This window comes from Candoia aspera, chromosome 18, assembly GCF_035149785.1.
Source record: "Candoia aspera isolate rCanAsp1 chromosome 18, rCanAsp1.hap2, whole genome shotgun sequence".
NCBI classification, from domain to species: domain Eukaryota; kingdom Metazoa; phylum Chordata; class Lepidosauria; order Squamata; family Boidae; genus Candoia; species Candoia aspera.
In genome coordinates, this window is record NC_086170.1 from 5,209,439 (window position 1) to 5,231,725 (window position 22,287).

A 22,287-nucleotide genomic window follows, 5' to 3' on the forward strand; every position below is an offset into this window, starting at 1 on the left:
TTATTTGTAACATTCAAGATTCGGGTTCAGAAATTGGCTTTCTGGCAGCAGCATCGCTGTTACCAATGAAACAGATGTTGGTTCACAACAAAAATGTTTGCCCCAAAACAGGGGAAAATGTAATTCCCAGGGAAAATATAATTCCCAGGGAAAAATAAGTCCCTCCTTTGGGGGGAGATGGGCGGTGATACAAATTTAATAAATAAGTAAAATAAACAATCCTAATGACTCCGGGGACACAGTAGCACTGACTGGGAAACGGCTCAGTTGCTGAAATTCTGGGAACGTCTCCCTTCCATTTCATTAATCTCGCTCAAAGAGCCTTGGGGAGGCGCTTGCCTAGGAGAAGAAGTTTCCACTGAGACGGTTGCCTGCAGCTTGTTCTTCCCTGAATTATTTAGCTGAGAAATCCAGAACTACGTCCAATTTGGAGCCACGTCCACAGAAAGCCACGAGGTGGTCTGATTTGGGCACTGGTGCCCTATCGCCACTGTCCATGGACCTGCATGGTTGCCCACGGAAGAGAAGGGGGTCTTCTTGGTTGAGTTTTCCAGCTGGCACGACGGGGACAGGGGCGAACAAGCAAGGAGGGTGAGAAGGCACTTATTTATCTAGACCAGTGCTTCTCAACCTTGGCCATTTTAAGATGGGTGGACTTCTGGCTGGGGAGTTCTGGGAGTTGAAGTCCACCCATCTTAAAATTGCCAAGGTTGAGAAACACTGGTCTAGATTACCTTCTCCCTTCAGCCTTGCACCGCAATGTGTGTCCCTGTTACGGACTGGCACCTGCCCCCCCGGCTTTTTACCTGCAGGTGTAACGTTCTTTGCCCTTGCGCAAAATGGGGTCTGATAATGTTGGGGGGGGCGACCGGAAGTTGAAAGGATGGTGAGGGAGGGGCGGCAAGGAAGCCCCCCCGGCATCTGTCTTCATGGCTGCAAAACTTTCCAGTTTCTCTGTCATCGTTTCTATGGCTGACATCTAATGCCAAAAGAGAGGGAGAAGCAAAACAAAACAAAACAAAACAAAACAAAACAAAACAAAACAAAATCAGCTTGACTCGACTCTGCCACCTTGATTGTCCCCCATTAGTCAAAGTCTTCCTCCTTCCCTGGCTCCTCCCTTGTGAGTGTTGGATCCTACCTAAGGCACATTTTTTAAATTAAAAAAAAAAGATCAGAAGTAAAATAACTTCCCGATTTTGCTTTTTTTTCTTCGGCAAACATACACCGACCCACTGCGTTGTGGTGGTGCTATCTGGAAATCTGAGGGCAAAAAAGGGCATGAGGCGAATCCAGAGGCACGTGGAAGGGACTTTGGAGATCATCTAGTCCAACCCCTGTTCAGGTGGCCATCCAGCCTGAAGGAGAGGCCCTGCCTCTTTCATTACTGAACCGCTCAAATCCCTGGTGCCGAAGCAGCTTGGCCAAAATAATAACTTCTGGCGAGGAGCATTGCTGAGTGGGTGAAGAGTTGAGGAGTTGAAGTGTTTTCGAACCTTAGTTCAAACCGTGATGTTCTCCCATTCCACTAAGCCACGGCTTGTCCACTCATAAGCCACAATTAGGTGGCTTCTCACAGTACCCAGGAGAACCAAGAGAAAACCGAAGAGAAAACCAGCAGGGGTCAACAGAGGCATTTTAAAAAGAAACAAAAGAAATCAATACACTGCACTGCACTGGCAAGGGGCAGCAGCTGAGCCTGCTAAACCAGAGGCCAGCAAAGGGTATGATAAGCCAGGTTTGCAGGTCGGCAGTTTCAAACGAACAGGAAGGGTGGCTCCTGCAAACAGAAAAGTTATTGGCGTAGGCGAAATCCTTCACGCAAGATGCCATTCGGGAAGCAGTGGGCTTTTCTTAAACCTGTTGGGCATGCCTCACTGATGGAGAACTACCACTGTAATCTGGGAATAATAATAGTAACAACAATAATAGTAATAACAATAATAGTAATAGTAGTAGTAGTAATAATAATAATAGGACGGGGATGCTGTTATGGAGCTCTCTCTTAATAACAGCCGGTTCTCCCTGTCAACATGGCGTTGGGGCGATTTTAATCTTCGCCAGCCCCAGTCCAAGCTTGGCGTGGACGCCTTTCTCAGCAGACTTGCTCGGAGAATTATCACCCCTTTTTGGAGCTATTCTCCACTATTTTGACCCACACAAACACAGGATCTTCCTGGCCAGCCTGATCTCATTGTAGAGCCCGTTGAAAGGAAAATGGAGGGAAGTTATTAACCAAACTTTCCGGCCAAGGGAAAACAATGAAGGGACTAAGTTTAGCCGGGAAAGCGGCTTGGCCCCGGCCGTTCACAAAAGACGTCCGAACTGCCTCTCTGCAAAGTGGGAAACACGCCAGCGGGGAAACAATGCGGCTCCTCTGGAAACAAAACCCTTGGGAATGCTGACAGAAAGGCAATCGAGATGGATGCAAAAGATTTGGGCCGGATCTCTGGCCTACAGCTGACAACCGGGAGGCGCTGTCACCAAGCGGGCGCAGTGAAAGTCAGCCTGGCAGAGCAACTTCTGGCAAAGGAAATTTCTGCCCCCTGTTCCATTCTTTTGAAAGTGAGAGATTTCCTCCAAGCCTTATATCATTTCCCCCTTCCTTGCTTCCTTTCAAAAACCTAAGGTGCCCCAACCGTTCTAACTTTTCCACCAAGCACGGCTCCAGACTTTGGGTCACGGGGGCAACCCTCTTCTCCACGAGGAAAAGGTCATGAAGCTTTGGTGGTACAGCAAAGGAGTCTGGCATTGTCCTCTGCCATTTTTGGTCCACACAGCCAAAGTTCCCCAAGACCAGCCAGCCAGAGTGGGCCAACAAGATGTCGAAGTCCACGCATCTTAAAAGTAGGAGTTGAAGGCCTCTGCTTGATCATCTAAATTGGTGTTCCTCTTTCCTCTGCCTAAAATTCCTCCACAGTTTTGTTCCAATCACGCCCCAAAGCTCCACCCCTCAATTTTCTGATCAGAGATCGGGAGAAGAAGCTGGCCAGATTAAGGGCCCGAGAACACTTGTTTGATGCTCCGAGCCTCGTGTGAACTCAACTGCACGGGTTGTGGCTTTGTTGACCAAGTCATGGCTTAGCACAATAGGCAAACTCATTCTTGGCCTGCATCAGAGACCGAGGCCTTTTAAGCCTAAGAACCAGCCACGTGTGCCTCCTCTCCCCAGTGGTAGAACCATCTATGGTAGATAAAAGTCTCTGGAACTCTAGGGAGCAACCTGCTGCATGTGGAGCTCTCCAAGGTCCTGAATTCTGGCTTCATGTGCTTCATCTGATAAACCACCCTGTCCCCAGGATGATCCTCCACAAACTTGGAGCAGAAGAGTGAACTTCTGTTCACACAACCACTTTTGACCAAGACTTGGTGGCTGCCTTCATGCAGCTTGGTTACTTTGGCTATCATCTGGGGGGAGGCTTAAAGTCTTGTCTGGACCCAAGAGCATTTGATCAAGTTGTGGTTCAACAGATTGCACAATATCAGAAAACTGGCTAATTCGGTAGCTAGGTTGCGCACACTGAAGGTATCCAGTGTTTCTCGGTCTTACCTGAGGATGGAAAAGCAGTGGTGAAGGCCTCAGATATTTCTCCTTTAGTGCTCCAACTGAGTCAGCCACCTTCCGCTTCTCCACCCTGCTGGACAACAACACAGAGGGTTACATACCTCACAGAAGAAAACATACAATCTCCTCTTGGGGAGCACCGTATAGTTTCTAAAAAGGAGAGGAACTACTTCTGCATCAGTTTGTCCAACCAGTGAGATTACATTTAAATAAGGAGAGCAACCCACCCAAAAAACCAGGCTTCTCTGTTCTAATATTTCCCTTGAGGAAACACAAGCCATCATTCAAGGCCTGCTTGAATATGTTGCACCAGGAAGACATTACCTAGGCTGGCAGGGATGATCTCGGTTGGGCGTTTTCTGCAAAATGCCACTGCATGGTATTGCAACACGTTCTTTTCAAGCATACCACCCCAGGTAATTACTTGAGGAACAGCCCTCTCAGGTACCGAGAGAGCCGTCCTGCATGCGGATCAGGCATTCTTGGGTCAACTGGATTGATAACCTAGCTCATCTTTCTCCAACGGGGTCACATTCCAGAAAGTGAGATCTTCTCTTCCCTGAATTCCTGAGCCATGATGAGAATTTGGAAGACCGTAAGGAGAACGGTGACATCTGGCCTAGCTTCATCTTCCATGGACAGTAAGAAGTTGCTGTATCTTCAGAAGCTGTGTTTTTTCTTTGAGTAAGAGAAGTTTAGGGCAAAGTGGTAGGTAGGTATGAAATTCTGTGATCTTTAAGGGGCATTTTGCTTTCAGAAATGACTGTGGAACTGTGGTCCACTTGTTGTGGTGGCCCTACAATTCGCATCAGCCTTCACAAGCCAGTGACGTCTGGCTCAATGATGGTGTGTGTGTGTGTGTGTGTGTGTGTGACAATTTTTCCTGATAAGCGTGCATACCTGTGCAGGCTCAGTCAGCCATCTGCCCAGGAGCTAAACTCTGTTATGGCTAAAGAGACAAATATGGAAGGATTTGTGAAAGATGCCACCATGGGCCCCTGCAGCCCCCAGCTCCAGTTGGAGAAGATGTGGAAAACATTAAACCGTGTGTAGCTTAGTGCTAATTAGCTTAGTGCTAATAATCGCAATTTTAATAATGCGAGTGGCCTGAATCTCTTTGAGAACGTTTCGGTGCAGCAACGGTTCTTCCTACCGCAAAGGGGGCTGAGGAGCACCAACGGCCACGAGGCCATTCAGAAATGAGAAGACGTCCAAAGGTTTGGGGAAACAGGCAGTGCACAGAAAAACCAGGTAATTCTTTGAAAAAGAAATCAGGAGGGCGATTCTACCCCTATCACCAAGGAAAACCCAGCTAATGGGGATGCAGCGTTCTAGCTAGCCAGAGAAGGGGATGCGGACAGAGGAAACAAGGACAAAAAGGTGGACTTTAGGACCGGTTTGGAAGGGAAGGCCAGGGGAGATGATAATACGTGGCACCCACCCCACTTGGTGGTTCTACATTTGCTAATTTGGGTCGAAGGTTGAAGCCCCTTTGTGTCTGCAACGACTCTCCTCTCCGAGTCTTATCTGTCCTCTGCTCCCTCCCCCCCTGCGCATTTTCCCAGCACTGTCTTATTTTAACTGGCAAAGGCATCTCCAACCTTTGTTTTTCCTGCCCGGTTTCCAGGCGAGACGTCGAGGGGCTGCTCTCTTGCCGGGCTGCAGCCGCTTCCATCTCCCACGAAAGAGAGTCTGCATTGCCAGAGGGTTGGGCCACGTCTCCAGCCCCACGGGGCTGGGATTCCTATCGGCCCTGGCCCGTGGGGGCAATCGCTGGGGACAATGGGAATTGCTCTCAAGCAGCCGCCCCTCCCGTGTTCCTGCTTTAACTGGAATCCCGGGAGGAACACGGCTAGGAGAGCAAATGGCGTGATGGAGTCAGACCTTACAGACTACAAAGTACAGACTACTTGCCAGCTGTACATTCTGATGCATAACACTCCTTGGGAGGGTTTGCCCTTAATGGTGGCTTCTGGATTTTTTTTTTTTTTACAAAAACAAACATTGGGACTTCACAAGATATTCTGAGAAAATGGGTGTCTGCCATTCATCCAACCATCCTTCCATCATCCATTCGTTTCTCCATTCATCCATCCATCCTCCATCTCTCCATCCATCCATCCTTCATCCATCTATCTATCCATCCATTCATCCTCCATCTACCATCCATCCATCCATCCATCCATCTTCCATCCATCCATCCACCCTCCATCCATTTCTCCATCCATCCTCCATCCATCTACACATCCATCCTCCATCCATCCATCCCCCCACCCATCCATCCATCCTCCATCCACCCATCAATCCTCCCTCCCTCCCTCCCTCCATCCCTGTCAGGAATTATCACCGCCTGTGCCTTCTACATTTGATAGCTGCCTAATCTCTTCTCTTCTCTTCCGCCCAGCCTTCCCATTCCTTGTGTCTGGGTGGGTGACTGCATCTACTTCTGGGTGAGGGCTATGGTGAACTACCATGTCTCCAAGGGAGAAGAGATGACACTGTGGTGCAGACCGGTGGCCAGGCAACAAGTCTGGGCCAGCGGAGCCTCTCCGGAGAAGGAGAGACCGAGAGATAGCCCGCCTGCACATTGGATGGCTGCTCCTTGTGAGCTGACCACAGGATTTGAAGGTCCCTGTGGTCAGCTCGTGGGATGAGCAGCTGGGAGAGACAAGAAAGAGACATCTAGCTTGCAGCTGCAGTGGAGCCTTTAAGGACACCGGGTTTGACCCAAACCTCACTTTCTTAAACATGTTTGGATATAGTAATTTTAATTTTGGATCAGCAGGAGGGAAAAAACTCCACCCAGTGAGTGCTGCGAAGAAACTAGTGACACACCTCCCTCCTCAATGGAGGTGCTTCTGCAACACACCATCAAGGCTGAGAATGTTAATACCTGTATATGGGGTCCATGAAGAAAGGGGAGGGCTTAGCGTAGTGTAGGGAGGGCTGCGGAAGCATCTGAGCTTGAGACATCTTGGGTACCCCATCGCCGGCCACGAGCTTCCTCTCGCCATAGACGTGGTTCTTCCGGGGGTCCCGACTCCCATTGTGACTGGCCCGGATGCGGCTGCTGATGCTGAGATCCAGTGGCTGCTCCTCACCAGTGGGACGGGCGGGCTGGGCGTGGGCCAGCTTGGCCTCCTTCGGCTTGGTGGTGAGGTCGAAGGGGGACTCCAGGCAGGCACCGCCCATTTTGTGCAGGTCCCTGGGCGACTTTGGCTCGGCTTTGACCAGCAAACTGTGGTTGAGGGCCCGGTCCGTGAAAGGGTAGACTGAGTGGGAGAAGTTGGGCAGGAACTGGAATGGAAACATGGAATGGTATGGGAGGGTCCCCATTTTTTTCTCTTGCATGCCCATGAACCCGGGCCCAAAGTACTTTTCCGCGATGGAAGCAATGGCCTTTATGGAGTCGTTAGCGGCCCCCACCATCGGCAGCAGCTGATCCTCGGGAGGAGGGAAGAAAGTATGTTGGGAGTAGAAGACAGGGAGGTCGCTCATGTTGTTGGCTGAGCTTGTGGGCGCCGAGCCGCTGCCGAAATCCGGCTTGTTCTCTCCTGGCTTGTTTTTCTCCTTCATTTTGTCCCGGTCGCTCTCGGCGTCGCTCTCCAAGTCCGACCCGGTCCCGGTGGTGGTCTCCAGATCGGTGCCCGTTGTTGTGTTGACGTCCTCGAAGTCGCTCGCGTCCGACAGGTCGCTAGTCCTGGCTTTGAGCTTCTCCAAGTAGGAGTTCCCCAAATTGGCGCTGTTAAATCTCTCCTCCCCAGGCAGCGGGTGGCCGCTGTTGCTGATGGCGGACATCAGGGGGAGCGGGGAGTGGCCCAGAGGGCTGGGGAGCTTGGCCTCTGGTGTGTGGTTGATGGGACTCTTGAGCAGGGGCGTGGGGGGCAGGAGGGGCGGCCTGTGGTACAGCGAGGGGGGAAAGATACCTGGGAATCCGGGAGCGAGAGCCGGGAACGCTGGGGGAGCGGGTGAGAACGGAAGTCCCCCTGGGTGCGGCCGGGCGGGGAAGTAATCACCGAAACCGAGTCCGGTGTGGTTGAGGTTCGGCGATGTCTTAGACTTGTCCATCATGGAACTGGGGGTGAGAGGCAGACCTGGTGCGAAAAGGCCCCCGGGGTTGTAATGGTTCTTGCCCTCGCAGAAGCGCCGGTGCTTGTTGAGCGAGGAGGTGGTGCTGAACATCTGGCCGCAGTCCTTGCACTTGATCTGGGTCCGGCAGTCGGCGTGCATGCGCTTGTGTCTGCAGAGGTTGGAGAACTGCGTGTAGGATTTGTGGCAGACCTCGCCTAAAGCATCAACAGAAACCAAAAGACCAGAACCCAGTATGAAATTAATATGAAAGAACTGGTGGGATGTGAAAGAAGGCTGGGATTCCCAAGAGATTAATGGCGGAGAATAAAAGAGGGGAGTTGGGATGGTTTTCAAACCACTGCCAAGATGACCAAAACGGCTGCCTTGGAGGAGCGGGGCCGGGAGCACGTGGACGGGTGACAACGCGGACCAAAAGAACGTGGGATTTACTGGAAAGGAGGAGTGCGGAGCAGAGATATTTCTCCTGTGTTTTTTTTCCCACTGGTCCTCATTTGATTTGGTGAAAGAGAATTGGCTTTCCAAGTTTCTTTCAAGGAGATGAGCATTTCGGAGAAATTCTCCAGGGTGGAGCATGGCGTTCTCGCAGTTCTGTAATGCCAAGTTATCCGAGGGAAGTAGGTGAATGTCTGATCTCTCACTCTGCAATCCTCTCTCCTGCCATCAGCAGCCTCCTTGGCTTCCCAGCTTCCATTCCGCTGCAAGGGAATTGCTTCTCTGGGGCTTTTTCAGATCAGGAAGGAAGGGCAGCCAAGGAGGCTGGAGAGTGATAAGAAGATGTGGAACAAATAGAAAAACACAACTATCCTCTTTCCAGACATCTGCAGCCTCCCTGGCTTCCTTCATTTCCATTCAACTCATGAGAATTTCTCCAATGGGATTTTTCCAATCAGGAAGAGCAGCCAGGGAGGCTGGAGAGAGATGTGGGACAGAGAGGCACAACATCTTCTCTCCAGCCCTCTGCAGCCTCCCTGGCTTCCTTCATTTCCATTCAATCCCAAGAGAATTTGCCCATGAGATATTTTCAGATCTGCCAGGAAGGGCAGCCAGGAGGCTGGGGAGGGATGGGAAGACACAGAACAGAAAAACACAACAAGCATCTTCTCTCCAGCCCTCTGCAGCCTCCCTGGCTTCCTTCATTTCCATTCAATCCCAAGAGAATTTGCCCATGAGATATTTTCAGATCTGCCAGGAAGGGCAGCCAGGAGGCTGGGGAAGGATGGGAAGACACAGAACAGAAAAACACAACAAGCATCTTTTCTCCAGCCCTCTGCAGCCTCCCTGGCTTCCTTCATTTCCATTCAATCCCAAGAGAATTTGCCCATGAGATATTTTCAGATCTGCCAGGAAGGGCAGCCAGGAGGCTGGGGAGGGATGGGAAGACACAGAACAGAAAAACACAACAAGCATCTTCTCTCCAGCCCTCTGCAGCCTCCCTGGCTTCCTTCATTTCCATTCAATCCCAAGAGAATTTGCCCATGAGATATTTTCAGATCTGCCAGGAAGGGCAGCCAGGAGGCTGGGGAGGGATGGGAAGACACAGAACAGAAAAACACAACAAGCATCTTTTCTCCAGCCCTCTGCAGCCTCCCTGGCTTCCTTCATTTCCATTCAATCCCAAGAGAATTTGCCCATGAGATATTTTCAGATCTGCCAGGAAGGGCAGCCAGGAGGCTGGGGAGGGATGGGAAGACACAGAACAGAAAAACACAACAAGCATCTTCTCTCCAGCCCTCTGCAGCCTCCCTGGCTTCCTTCATTTCCATTCAATCCCAAGAGAATTTGCCCATGAGATATTTTCAGATCTGCCAGGAAGGGTAGCCAGGAGGCTGGGGAGGGATGGGAAGACACAGAACAGAAAAACACAACAAGCATCTTTTCTCCAGCCCTCTGCAGCCTCCCTGGCTTCCTTCATTTCCATTCAATCCCAAGAGAATTTCTCCAATGGGATTTTTCCAATCAGGAAGAGCAGCCAGGGAGGCTGGGGAGGGATGGGAAGACACAGAACAGAAAAACACAACAAGCATCTTCTCTCCAGCCCTCTGCAGCCTCCCTGGCTTCCTTCATTTCCATTCAATCCCAAGAGAATTTGCCCATGAGATATTTTCAGATCTGCCAGGAAGGGCAGCCAGGAGGCTGGGGAGGGATGGGAAGACACAGAACAGAAAAACACAACAAGCATCTTCTCTCCAGCCCTCTGCAGCCTCCCTGGCTGCTCCCCCTTCCACTGAATATCACGGGAATTTCTGGGGGAGAAGGGAGTGGCTGGGGCAACTTACATATGAAAGGCTTCACAGTACTATGGATGTGCTTGTGCTGTTTGAGGCCAGAAGAAGTGGCAAAGGTCTTCCCGCAGTCTGGACAAGCATGCGCCCGTGCACCGACGTGCTGAGAACGAATGTGCCTCTGGAGGTTGCTGGGGTCCGTGAAGACCTGAGGAGAGGGCAAAACAACCTCTTGAAGATTCAGAGTAAGACAACATGCCATTTTCTTGTAGGGGAATCTAGTTTGTGCGCACGCGTGTCTGTATATGAACAGGCTCATATCTGATTCGACTTGGTTGATTTGATTTGACAGCATCCAAGCCGGTTGACTGGTTCCATTCACCATTCCAATTTGCTAGGGGAGTTGCTTCAATTTGGAGGGCGGACTGAATCGATTTCAATTTTATCAATGCTTTGCAGAGCTCTAGAATGACTGCAGGATCAGCAAAATGGGAGAGATTGTCATTTTTTTCCCCCCAGGGGCAAGCTTAGGCCTTCTGAAGGAGCAGAGACGGGTCAAAAAGCTCAACAGTTCCAATTACACTTAAAGGAAGGGAACTAAAATTAAATATAGTTCATGTAGTTTTTTCCTGGGATACAGTAAATACTTTGCTTTTCAACCAGGTTAAAATGTACAGTTCATTTACAACTTGGGGCAGTTTCTGGCAGTCTTATTCAAAGTTTTGTAGAGAAGTGCAGAGATGGACTTGGAGAAAATGCATAGCGACCCTCAGTAAAATAACTGCTCAGCCCCGGGAAGACAGGAAAGTGTGAGAAAGAAACTCAAGATGGCCCCGTCTTGACTCTCTTTGGTATGAGAAGGAAGAGAGGGGAAATGGTGTCAAGAATCTGTTATTATAGCCTATTTCTACTGATATATGTAGATACAGATAACTCATATAGATGAGTTTTAGTATATTTTGAAGTAATTGTTTCCTGATCTGGCTTATTGTGAAGGGATGATGGCACTGGAGAGGGGAAAAATACAGTTGAATATCAAGGAGAGTAATACAGAAGCATGCCCAAGGGATGATCTGTTCTTTCCCTGGTCATCTAACAGCTGCACAGCTGCCTCACCAGCCATCCTAGCAGAAGCATTGTCTGCATGTACAAATGAAGAGGAAGCCAATCTAGGACAACCGTGAAGAAGATGTACAGAGGCTTTGGGGAGGCCATGCCTAGTACAAGAGAAGCATCCTTTGGATGCTACTGAATGTTAATGGATATTTCCCGTTGGTGGTGAACTCTTAAAAACTGGTTTGGGAGAGTGCTGTGAGAATAACCTTGGGAGACAGGAGGAAGAGCCGCAGACTAGATAAGAGGCAGCTCAGCCCACAGAAGGGATGGGAGTGTGGAGGGCATCTCAGAAGGGGCCCTCCCTAATTTTCTGGAGAGTAAACGGAAAGGAGGGGAGAAATACTTTCAACTTGCAAGATTCTGTTACTGTGACCTTACACTAAAGGCGGTGGTAGCCCTCATGGTTTGGGTTTCCTGCTGGACTACCTCAAAGGGCTGACACAGAGAGAGAAGGGCTGTGCCCACCTCTTTGAGCACTGGCCTTTCGCCCAACCCACCAGCAGCCTTAACAAGGGCACGCCGATCCCAACGGCCATACCTTCACGCAGTTTTCACACTCAAATCTCTTGCCACTGTCGTGTGACATCTGGTGGCGGATCAAGTTTGATTTCCAGTTGAAGGCCTTGGGACACTGGTCGCATTTATATTCCCTTTCTTCTGTGTGGATGATCATGTGCTGCTCCAAGCTGTTGGAGAAGAGCAAGGGAAGGAGAGGGTGGGATGGCTGGGGGCTTTAGAAACGGAGCTCCCCGCTGGGGACACCCAACTGTCCCCAAGGAGGTCCAAGAAGAACCACCTTCATGGGGGGATATGATCACCCTGAGCTGTACCAGCCCGCCTGATGAGAATGACCCTCCTCATTGGACTCAATGTACGATCAGTTTGGTGAGCCAGCCCAAGAGACATCTGGGATCTCTCTCTGGCCTCCTCCCAGTTTGCCCTAAAGGAGGCCACAAAGACCTCTTCTTATTCTCCATCTGAAGATCTTCCGTATCTAAAGATCTGGACCAGCGTTCCTCAACCTCGGCAACCTTAAGATGGGTGGACTTCGACTCCCGGAGTTCTCCAGCCAGCCTTGCATGGAGTCGAAGCCCACCCGTCTTAAAGCATGCTGGCTGGGGAATTCTGGGAGTTGAAGCCCACCAAGCTGCCAAGCTTGAAAGACACTGATCTAGACAGCGACATTCCCGTGGTGTTGCCACCATCACCTGTACTTGTTTGGAAACATCCTCTCACAGTCTTTGCACTCGTGAGCTTGCTCATCCTCGGCCCCCTCCTGCTTGATCTCCTCGCTCAGGGACTCGTACAGAGAGCCGACGGGGTGGCAGGAATATTTCTTGTGCCGCCTCATCTCTACCTTCGACTGGAAGAGCTCGTCACAGTCCTCACAACGGAATGTATGGACTTCTGTGGAAAGAGCAGAAACCCCAGGGTTATCGGCGGTGATGCTGGAGGACGGAAATTCCCCGAGGCCTTGATTTAATAAGGATACTTGTTGAGCTGTAGAAAACTGCCAAGTGTTGACTGAAACCAGTGTTCATTTACTTCGATGGGTGTGATTCTCAGGTGGAGACCTTGCTAATCTGGTGTTAAACCCAGAGTTTCTTGATCTTGGCAACTTTAAGACGTGTGGACTTCAACTCCCAGCATTCCCCAGCCTGACTGGGGAATGCTGGGAGCTAAGTCCATATGTCTTAAAACTGGCTGGGGAATGCTGGGAGTTGAAGTCCACACGTCTTAAAGTTGCCAAGTTCGAGAAACACTGGGTTAACCCTGCCTTTTTAATCTACATGCAGAAGCAAAAAAGAACTGCATACCACATTAAAGAGCAACCACCCATTTTTATTCACTATTTTCTCTCCTGCAGCTTCCCCCAAGGAACCTGGGTTTTAATGTACAATTTGTGGAGGCATTTACATTTTAATGTAAATTTCTCTGATGTCACTCTTTGTCATGTAAATTTTCCTAGACCCTGGCTTTGTAATGGAAATCTCCTTGGGGTAAGTTCTTTTTTTTTTTTTAAGACATAACTGATTTTTTTCGAAGCGGATTTGAGAAGCACTCGCTCAGGTCAGAGTAATAAGTTCAAAATAAATTCCTCTTTCTGCAGATTTTTGATGGGAGGGCACAAATTGGCTCTACCGGGCCTCAGCAGGGCCTATTTTGGCTGATTTCTTTCAAATCTGAACCTGACATTAAAATAGTATCTTTCCAAGGACAGAAACTGCTTTGAGTTTTGTCTTGGATTGGATTTATGCTCAAAGGTGTTCTCCGCTCTTCGGATATGACACTGAGTGCTGAGGACCCTGGCAACACAACCCAAAAGTCGAAATTCTGCCCGTCAAATTCTTTGCTTTAAAAGAAAGTGTGTGCAGAAGGAACCATGTGCGTGTCTGTGTGTGTGTGTGTGTGTGTGTCCTCTAATGCACACATAATAAATTATTCCAGTCAAGGTCAAACAAATTAAAAGAAGGGCAGCTATTATTAAGTTTACAAGACAGCATCCTGATGCAAGCGCCAAGCCAAACAATCAGCTTAGCGTTGTAAATTTTCCAGCGGAACAAAGTTGGGATTTTTTTTCCCCCCTCTCTGTCTCTCTTCTACTTGAAAAACAGCCTTCGCAAGCTCCAGTTTTTTTCCTTTCCTATGTTTTTTGCCCTCTCCAGCTTCTGGTCATTAAAGCTTGTTTTGCAATTAAAGTTCCACGCTTTCTCTAATAGTTTTACCATTGACTTAAACTTAAGCAATTTCTGCTGGCAAGCATTGGGGGTCTACGCTGGTCCCCAGCAGAAACCACCATCTCTGGCTTTCGAAGACAGCAATTCGCTGAGGCTGAAACACTTGTTCAAACTTTTAAAAAAACACCTCTCTCCAGAAACCCCCAAGTGTTTGATTCAAAAGCAGGCTCAAAGGTCCAAGTGACATGTCATATATTTCTTTTGTGTGTGTGTGTGTGTGTTCCTATATGTGTCTAATAAAGTCATGCAATGGGGATTATACTCAAATGGAATTGCAAAGGAACGCAGTGGCAAGATGGCAGGCCAAGGGTTGCGATGCTCGTTCAAAAGAGGTGGCGCTTCCATGTGATGCTCAATTTGCTAAATTGCAACTTTGGAATCTAGACATTGTGTGTCTGTGTGTGTGTGTTTATATATATAAATACTCTCAAGCCTCTTCTGATCTCCACTGCTTTAAAAGAGCAGCTTCAAATTTCTCCAGCCTGCTTCTAAAACTTTAGCAAAAGTTTGGTGGCCTTTGAAAGACGATGAGAGCTTTCTTTATTTGATTTCTGGGTTAGAGCAGGGCTGGGTGAATCCTGACCCTTCCCAGGTTAAGGGCCGGTTTATTTTAACTGTACCCCCTTGGTTGTACCGCAGGGCGTGGTGGAAAACTGTAAAAATGCTTTGGGAGGTAAAACTAGGGTTAGCATTTGTCGAGAGATTTGGCGGTTCGATGGTGGTTTTACTGGACTGATGATTACAGGGGTTTTATGAACTGTACTACACCTTGTTAAAGGTGAATAATAATAATAATATCAATAATTTGCTTTCTTTTGCCACAGTCGTTCTAATTCTATTGGCGGGTCTTTATATTTTATGAATCTCCTTGGGAAGGACCTGATAGGTGGACAAAAACGCCAAATCCAGTCTGAACTCCTGGCCGACTTCGTGACCAACCGTGATGATTGTGATTTCTAAGCCGAATAAAGTTCGTCAGCTTCTCTCACTGGCTGGATTCGGTCTGCCTCAGCTGCGCAAGCACCGGTTTACATGTTGTAAAACCCACCCCCAAACCCATCCACTTCTCCCCCAAAATTTACATTCCTCAGGACATTTTTGAACCGGGCCGTTTTGCAACTCAGCCAGTCTGTGTGATGAGAGTTATTTTCTCACCCTCACCACCATCTAATTTCTCAACCTTGGCAACTTTAAGACGGGTGGACTTCGACTCCCAGAATTCTGATCTGATTCTTCTTCTAGCCTCATAAGGATTTAATGCAGAAAATTAAACTGGGAGATGAGGTGTTTAAAGAAGCAAGGATTCAACCCTTCGTCCATCCGCAGAGAGGAAACATCAAGGCAAACAGGAGCACAGGCTAATACAAGTAGGGAGCTGAAATTTCATTTTCCTGCTCCTGCTGTCTGTCAAATCTGAATTACACAGGGGACTGCATGGATAAATGTTTTTTTGCATTTTTTTCTCTCTACCAAACCTCGCTGATTATGATCCTGTTTTTTCCCTCCATTACTAAATGCGATGGGAGGTTATTTGTTTTCTTCCAAAGAAAAGAGAACTTTAGTGAAATTCTCCTGGGCAAAATCAAGTGTCCTTGCACTGATTTAGTTACAAGGGGAACCAGGGTTACTGTGACTTTGTCCTCCCTTTCGTTGCCCAAACTTTTCTCCAGCCACCTGCAGCCTCCCTGGCTTCTCTTCCTTTCATTCAATCCCAATGGAATTTGCCTATAAGGCATTTTCAGAGTAGGAAGGAAGGGCAGCCAGGGAGGCTGGAGACGGATGGGAAGATGTGCAAAGGCAGCACAACAACAATCTATTCTCCAGCCACCTGCAGCCTCCCTGGCTTCTCTTCCTTTCATTCAATCCCAATGGAATTTGCCTATAAGGCATTTTCAGAGTAGGAAGGAAGGGCAGCCAGGGAGGCTGGAGACGGATGGGAAGATGTGCAAAGGCAGCACAACAACAATCTATTCTCCAGCCACCTGCAGCCTCCCTGGCTTCTCTTCCTTTCATTCAATCCCAATGGAATTTGCCTATAAGGCATTTTCAGAGTAGGAAGGAAGGGCAGCCAGGGAGGCTGGAGACGGATGGGAAGATGTGCAAAGGCAGCACAACAACAATCTATTCTCCAGCCATCTGCAACCTCCCTGGCTTCCCACCCTGCCCCACCCGAAGGAGGACATTGGGGGAAGCACTCTTCCAGATGGGGAATAGCCGCCTCCACCCTCTCCAGTGATTGAATCAGCTCACAAGACCACAGAGCGAAACCCAGAAGCGATTCTCAAGTCCCTGCTGTGAATGAAGCAGAAAAACAGAAGCCGCTTTCAAAGAAGAAGAAGGAAACTCGAGACCTTGCAGGAGAGGCATCCATTGAGCATTCTGGGTCTCGGCCTTCTGCTCCACCAAGACTACTCACGACATAGCAGAAAGTCACCACACAGAAGAAGTTTCAAAAATAAATATAGTAAGAAAGGAACAAGGTCATAATAGCTTTCCAAGGGATCAAAGGGGAAGCCAATTATATGGCATCGACAAGCTAATCTACCAGAACCATGTCTCGAAGGAATTTAAGTGCCCTGCTCAAATTTCCTGCAGTGATAAGGGGGTCTGAAGAATTTGGCTGCAGTTTGGGGAAGGAAAAGAACGATTTTGAAAAAAAAAAGCAAAGATAATTATCTTTGTATGGGCCCTTTTAGCATTTCCTTTCTTCTGCAATTTGGCGCTCCCCTGGCATGGCGAGGGGAGGAAGGCCTGTTAAGGGTGAGTGGGATTTTAAAAAAAAGATAGAAAAGTAAGGAAATGCAAAGTATTAAACCGTCAAATGTTTTCTGATGATAGGGTGTTATGCTTGGGAAGCAATTAGGCAGCACTGCCTCGGCTTGATACGCGAGCGGGAGGATAGAATGGAAAAAACTAGCATTGTTGAGAAAGTACGTTCGGTTGGCTTTTTCAGTGGCTTTGCAAATGTCTCCTTCTGGAATCTAAATAATAACAAACACCTATGAAACCCAGAAAAATATGCCCCCGTTGCTACATTTCCATTTCCTTCCTCCCACTGTGGCCTCATTTTCCATAGGAACCCGCCACGCCTGCTCATCTGAAGTGGTACAACCCGGGCAGGCCTGTTCAGCTATTCCGACCTGATCGGAGGGATGGAAAATCCCAGTTTGAGAATGGCTGATGTGGACACCCCAAGGACAAGACCCCGACAGGAGGACCTCAGAAGCCCAGAGCAACTTTAGGAGAACATCTGACATGTTGCTGGGATGGCTGAGTTTCTGCTTCATGATTGCAGATTGGGTCCAAGGTTTAACAGGAGAGCTGGCCCTGATGACTCATGCTGGTCATGCGGCGGTACAAGACAAACCATGTGCATTTCTATACAGGTAGTCCTCACTTAATGACCATTTGTGTAGTGATGGTTCGGACTTACAACGGTGCTGAAAAAACTGACTTATGACCGGCCTTCGCCCTTAAATCTGTCAGAGCATCCCCATGGTCACATGATCACCATTTTGGACCTTCTGGCAAGCAAAATCAATGGGGAACCGCATGATTCACTTAACGGCCACATGGTTTGCTTAACACCCGCAGTGATTCATTTAATGACCGCCCCAAAAAGGTTGTAAAATTGGATCAGATTTGCTTAATGACAGCTTCGCTTAGCAACTGGAATTCTGGTCACAATTGTAGTCGTTAAGTGAGGACTACCTGTATCTTGGAAAGGAAGGGGTTTTAATGTTGGGAAAAGGGTAGGGAGGAAATGAGTCTTACCTTCCAAACTGGGCGGCAGGCTTCCAGCAGAGAAATTTCCTTCTTTCATATACATCAGCAGCTCTTCTCCGGGCTCTATCTCTTTAATAACTTTATAATAAATCTAGATATCGACAACAACAAGGGAGAGAAAGAGAGAGAGAGAGAGAGAGAGAGAAAAGGGGTGGGGGAGAGAAATTAAATATGAGAACTATTTATAACATGATTTGAAACAAAAAAATGGGTTTTTCAGCTTGATCATGGTGGTTGATAGCTGTTACTGTCCCACCTATCCAGAAGGTTCTCACAGGAGACAATGTCCGTCCTGGAGAACGTTCCCCCACCGGACGTATGGTGTGTGCAACTGTACATTTAATGGGGAACACGCTGGTCTTCTCAATGTTTCCTGATTGTTGTAACATTTCCTTGAGATACCTCACTCCAACATCCTTCTGATGAACTTCAGTAGGTCTACCACCCTTGGCAAGGCAATTAGCAATGTTGGTTTGAAATTCTGCAAGGGTTTCCCACCTCTGTGTCCCTTTCAACCCAAGCTCCATCCGTATTAATGCCACTCCTCTACGTTTTTTCCTACCCATTCTCATTCAGTTTGGTGCCGCGGATTCACCTTCACGCTTCCTTTTGAAAGAGAATAATCCTTTGCTCACCCACGGACATGGAATAGTGGTGTTTGGGTCAGTCATTCTCTTTCAAGCCAGCATACCATTCCTTCCTTCCTATATTCCCTCCCCTCCCCTCCTGCTTCCCCATCCCATCCCTCTCTTTCCCTCCCTCCCTCCCTCCCTCCTTCCTTCCTTCCTTCCTTCCTTCCTTCCTTCCTTCCTTCCTTCCTATATTCCCTCCCCTCCCCTCCTGCTTCCCCATCCCATCCCTCTCTTTCCCTCCCTCCCTCCCTTCCTGACTCCCTATCTTTCCTTTCCTCCCTATCCCTCTCTTTCTCCCGCCTGCCTGCCTGCAGTAGCAACAACTCAATTTGTATTTTACCCAACTTCTTCCCATATAAACACACACAACAATGGAGAATATTAAGAGAAAATATTCCTCTGGAGTTTCCCCAACCATCAGTTTGGCGAGAAATGCCAGCCCAGATCGGGTCAACCCTCTTCCTAAAGTTTGGATGCTCCAGATGGGCCCCTCTTCCTTCTTCCCATGTGGCAGCCCGTTGTAACATCATCCCAAATTGCCTGACTACAAATCCCATCACTCTTGGGAGGCCAAATATCTGAATGGCAGGCATTCAGCCTCAGAACTCTGCCCTTCCTCTTCTCTGAACAGGCCGTGAAAATTCGCCCAAAGTTTTTTAGCGGTGTTGCTTGAATTTGTCTCGAATCTGTCTTAGGCAAATTTCAGCAGAGTTCAGTTGAGTCTTAACTTTAAAGAATGATTCATTCAGTGTATAATACATACCATCCTGTAGCAGACAGAAAAAACAGTATTCCATTTATCTTTTTTTTCCTCCCTAATGGGCACAAAACTGTTATTGTTTCTTCCTGATTTGCTTATTTTTTTCCTTCTTCTTTAAAGCCAATACATTCTGGCACATCTTTCCCCAATACAGCCAAACAGCTTGTCAAATATTAACTTAATAGATGGAAAAATCTGGCTCAGGAACTTACCATTTTAAAAGCTACCCTTGGTGACATTTTTCTTCCTTTTGAAAAGCCAGTTTTTCTGGATTCGCCCACTAGAGGGCAGCGCTTACCAATTAAAACTGAGGACCAGCTACTGTACTTAAATAAACCTTGTATTTTCTTCTCTAGAAGCGAGTTTTCTTCTCTTTTCATCTGGTAACAACTTCAGGGCTATCTCTTAAGAGCTTCCTTTCATGGCCCGCAGAAAGGGCCAGGCCTCTCTGAATAAGCCCAACTGCTCAACAGAAGGACAGAAATGCCTTTTCTACCAGTCGAAATCCATCCCAGATTACGGAAAGGTTTTTGCTTGCAACAGTTTACAAAACTGGCTGGACAGGGAGACGTCTAAAGCACTCAGATGCCAAAACTTGTTTCCAGTTTCCCCAATACTCATTGGGCTGATGGAGAATTTTTTTCCCCCTGCTGTTTTTTGCTGTAATTTTTGTCCCAGATACCAAGGAAGTTAAACAGGAATTCCCCAACCCAATTTTGTCGTCCTTTCCAATTGTCCCTGCCCGCTTTTACCTGTTGAGATATCTGGTGATCCTGTTTGGGGATAACAAGGGGGCAAAAGTGGGGGGAAAATGGAAGAACAAGAGGAAGAGGAGAAGATGGATACAAAAGGGAAATGCTAACCTGTTTTTCCTGGGTCACATGGGGGGATGAGACCCAGGAAAAACAGGTTAGCATTTCCCTTTTTTATCCATTATCCCAGGGAAAGGCGTAAGGTTAAATTTAGAGGGCCCTTGCATATTATTCTGCAACTGACTGTAAAAATCCCCAAATTCAATGCAGGTAGAAACACCAGGTCTCTAAGCCCTGACGGTGGGGTGGGGAGCGTTTAAAACTCTGCTACAACATCTCGGTTCAGTCTCTATTTCTCGCAAAAGCCTGCCTTTGCGTCAAGCCTATCAATCACCGAAATGTCCCCGATACACTCATGGCTTTTGTTAATGCAGCCTCCGGTCTCACGAATGTCAGGCAGACCGCACCCCCCACTGCAATTCAAAGGAAAAGGGGATTTCACGTCTCTACGCCAGCAGCCCCTTCGTTCCTTCCCGACGAACCAAAATCTTTATTTGTACTTTCAAGGGGGTGGGTGGGTGACTGGGGAGAAAGCAAAGCCCAGAAATATAACAGAATGCCCTCCCGCTGCATCCCGATCTTTCCTTCCTTACAATGTCTAGGATCGGAACAAATCCATGAGAAATATGGAGGAGGGGGAAGAGGAAGAGTCCAAAAAGATTTCTACGCATGTTTTTCTGCCTAGCAAAGGGGTTTATAATCAGCTTGGTTCACCCACGTCTAGCGAGGCCGAAACAGCCTTTTGAAATGGGCACAAATATGCCGGTTCTCCAACCACTTCTGAAAAAGCAGGAGGCCCGTATTAGCGGCCACAGTAGGCGCAGCATGGAAAATCCTCCTCCTGGGATGGCCCAGGATGTGGAAAGCTTGGGGGGCTAAAGATGGTGGAAAGAAGAAGGTGCAACAAAACAGAGAAGGGTTCACACACAGGCTCGCCTTGGACGTAGTGCAGAATGAGTTGGCAAAAATGCAGAAGAATTTCTCAGCCCAGAAGAACACCCAAACTCAAGAACAAAAAGAGATTTTAAACCTACTTTTCAGGCACACGCACCTGAGAACTGATTCCCTTGAGCAATGAAAGCAAGTTGGGATGTTTTTGTTTCATGAAGTTGATAATTGGGAGAAAAGTGGAGTGACGTTGCCACCCGTCACTAAAGACAGTGATTCCCGACTACTGGAAATCTATGGCAGTTAATTTGAAGACAGTTGACTGGAAGAGGATCCTAGGGTTGGGAGGGACCCAACTCCAGTCATCCAGTCCAAACTCCTGCTGAGGATGGAATCTGCTAGAGCAATTTGGACAGATGACTCTGCAGCCTCTCTTTGAGGGCCTCCAGCAATGGAGAACTCACCAGACGACGTGGCCAACTCTTCCACTGACCCACAGCTTGTATGGTCAAGAAGTTCCTCCTGACACTTAGCCAGAACCTGCTTCTTTGAAGTTTTAACCCATTCATTTTGCCCCAGCTCTCTGGAGGAACAGAGGGCAAGTCCACTCGTTCTTCCGCATTAGAGCCATTCAGATATTTGAAGACTCTCCCCTCGGTCATCTTTTCTGCAGGCCACATATTGTGAGGGTAACCCTGGAAGACGGGGAGAAGAGATGCTGCCTAGGGAACGATCAGCTGAATGAGAAAGGAGGCCATGTCAGAGTAACGGTCAAAGGAAGGAACTTAGGAAGGACCCGCCCTAACTACTCAGGCGGTAAATAGGGAGGGCAGGAGATTTGCCCTTTCAGACTTGCAAGATTCTGTCCGTGTAGCCTTACTAAGTAGCATTAGTTGATCTGGTTGTGCTTCCTGTCTAGGTCTACTTCTAGATCCTTTAATTGTTCCTCAGAGGGCTTGGTTTCCAGACGGTTCACCGCCTTGGAAGCCCTCTTCTGAACTCACTCCTGCCTCTTTTGAACTGGGGTCCCCAAAACTGCACCCAGGACTCCAAATGGGGTCCAACCAGAGCAGAACAGAGAGAATATGTAAGAGAGAATTGTCCTTAATAAACCTTTCAGATTGAGGAAAGGCCGTAAAATAATTATGCATTTCCTGATAACGAACAACAACATTAGTGAGTACTGTACTGTGGCCCCAATCAACATGGGAGGAGGTAAAAGTCTGCATGGTGTGTCTTCTACAGTGAAATTTTGTTCTTCGGTGGAGATTATAAACACAGTTAAACCTTGATTTAACAGAGCCCCATTTAGTGGACTTGGACTATGACAGACAGGATTTTTATCCCAGAATAAGAGAATAACACTGCATCTGAAGCAGTTGAGACAAAACACTTAAATTCATGTTAGAGTCGACTACGCAGTACTTACATCCTTTGCAGCAGGAAATTGTTATGCAAATGACTTAAATTGAGGCAAATTACATACATGGCTACAAAGAACGTTCTTTTGGATTTTACAGATTGGGTGTCAACCAAGCTGGAAATCACTGATTTCTCCAACAACCCCAACCAAGCTTCACCTGTTGAATGTGAATCAAGCTGTTCGGGCGTAGGCTGTATGAATCCCAACCTATTTGGCCAGATAACGGTGAAGATGCCATTCCACACATCCAGCA

General features: G+C 48.0%; 1 protein-coding gene across 1 annotated transcript in view; it reads right to left on the minus strand.

Annotated features, from left to right (window-relative positions):
- PRDM16 (PR/SET domain 16) overlaps positions 1 to 22,287 on the minus strand; it is a 335,043-nt gene that overhangs the window by 11,546 nt on the left and 301,210 nt on the right. Inside the window, exons 5-11 of the mRNA XM_063317676.1 lie at positions 17,508 to 17,610; positions 12,204 to 12,402; positions 11,534 to 11,681; positions 9,934 to 10,087; positions 6,459 to 7,851; positions 3,551 to 3,638; positions 807 to 979 (exon numbers count right to left, since the gene is read on the minus strand). Of these exons, the coding sequence (XP_063173746.1) occupies positions 807 to 979; positions 3,551 to 3,638; positions 6,459 to 7,851; positions 9,934 to 10,087; positions 11,534 to 11,681; positions 12,204 to 12,402; positions 17,508 to 17,610 (2,258 nt within the window). The remainder of the gene's footprint in view (positions 1 to 806; positions 980 to 3,550; positions 3,639 to 6,458; positions 7,852 to 9,933; positions 10,088 to 11,533; positions 11,682 to 12,203; positions 12,403 to 17,507; positions 17,611 to 22,287) is intronic.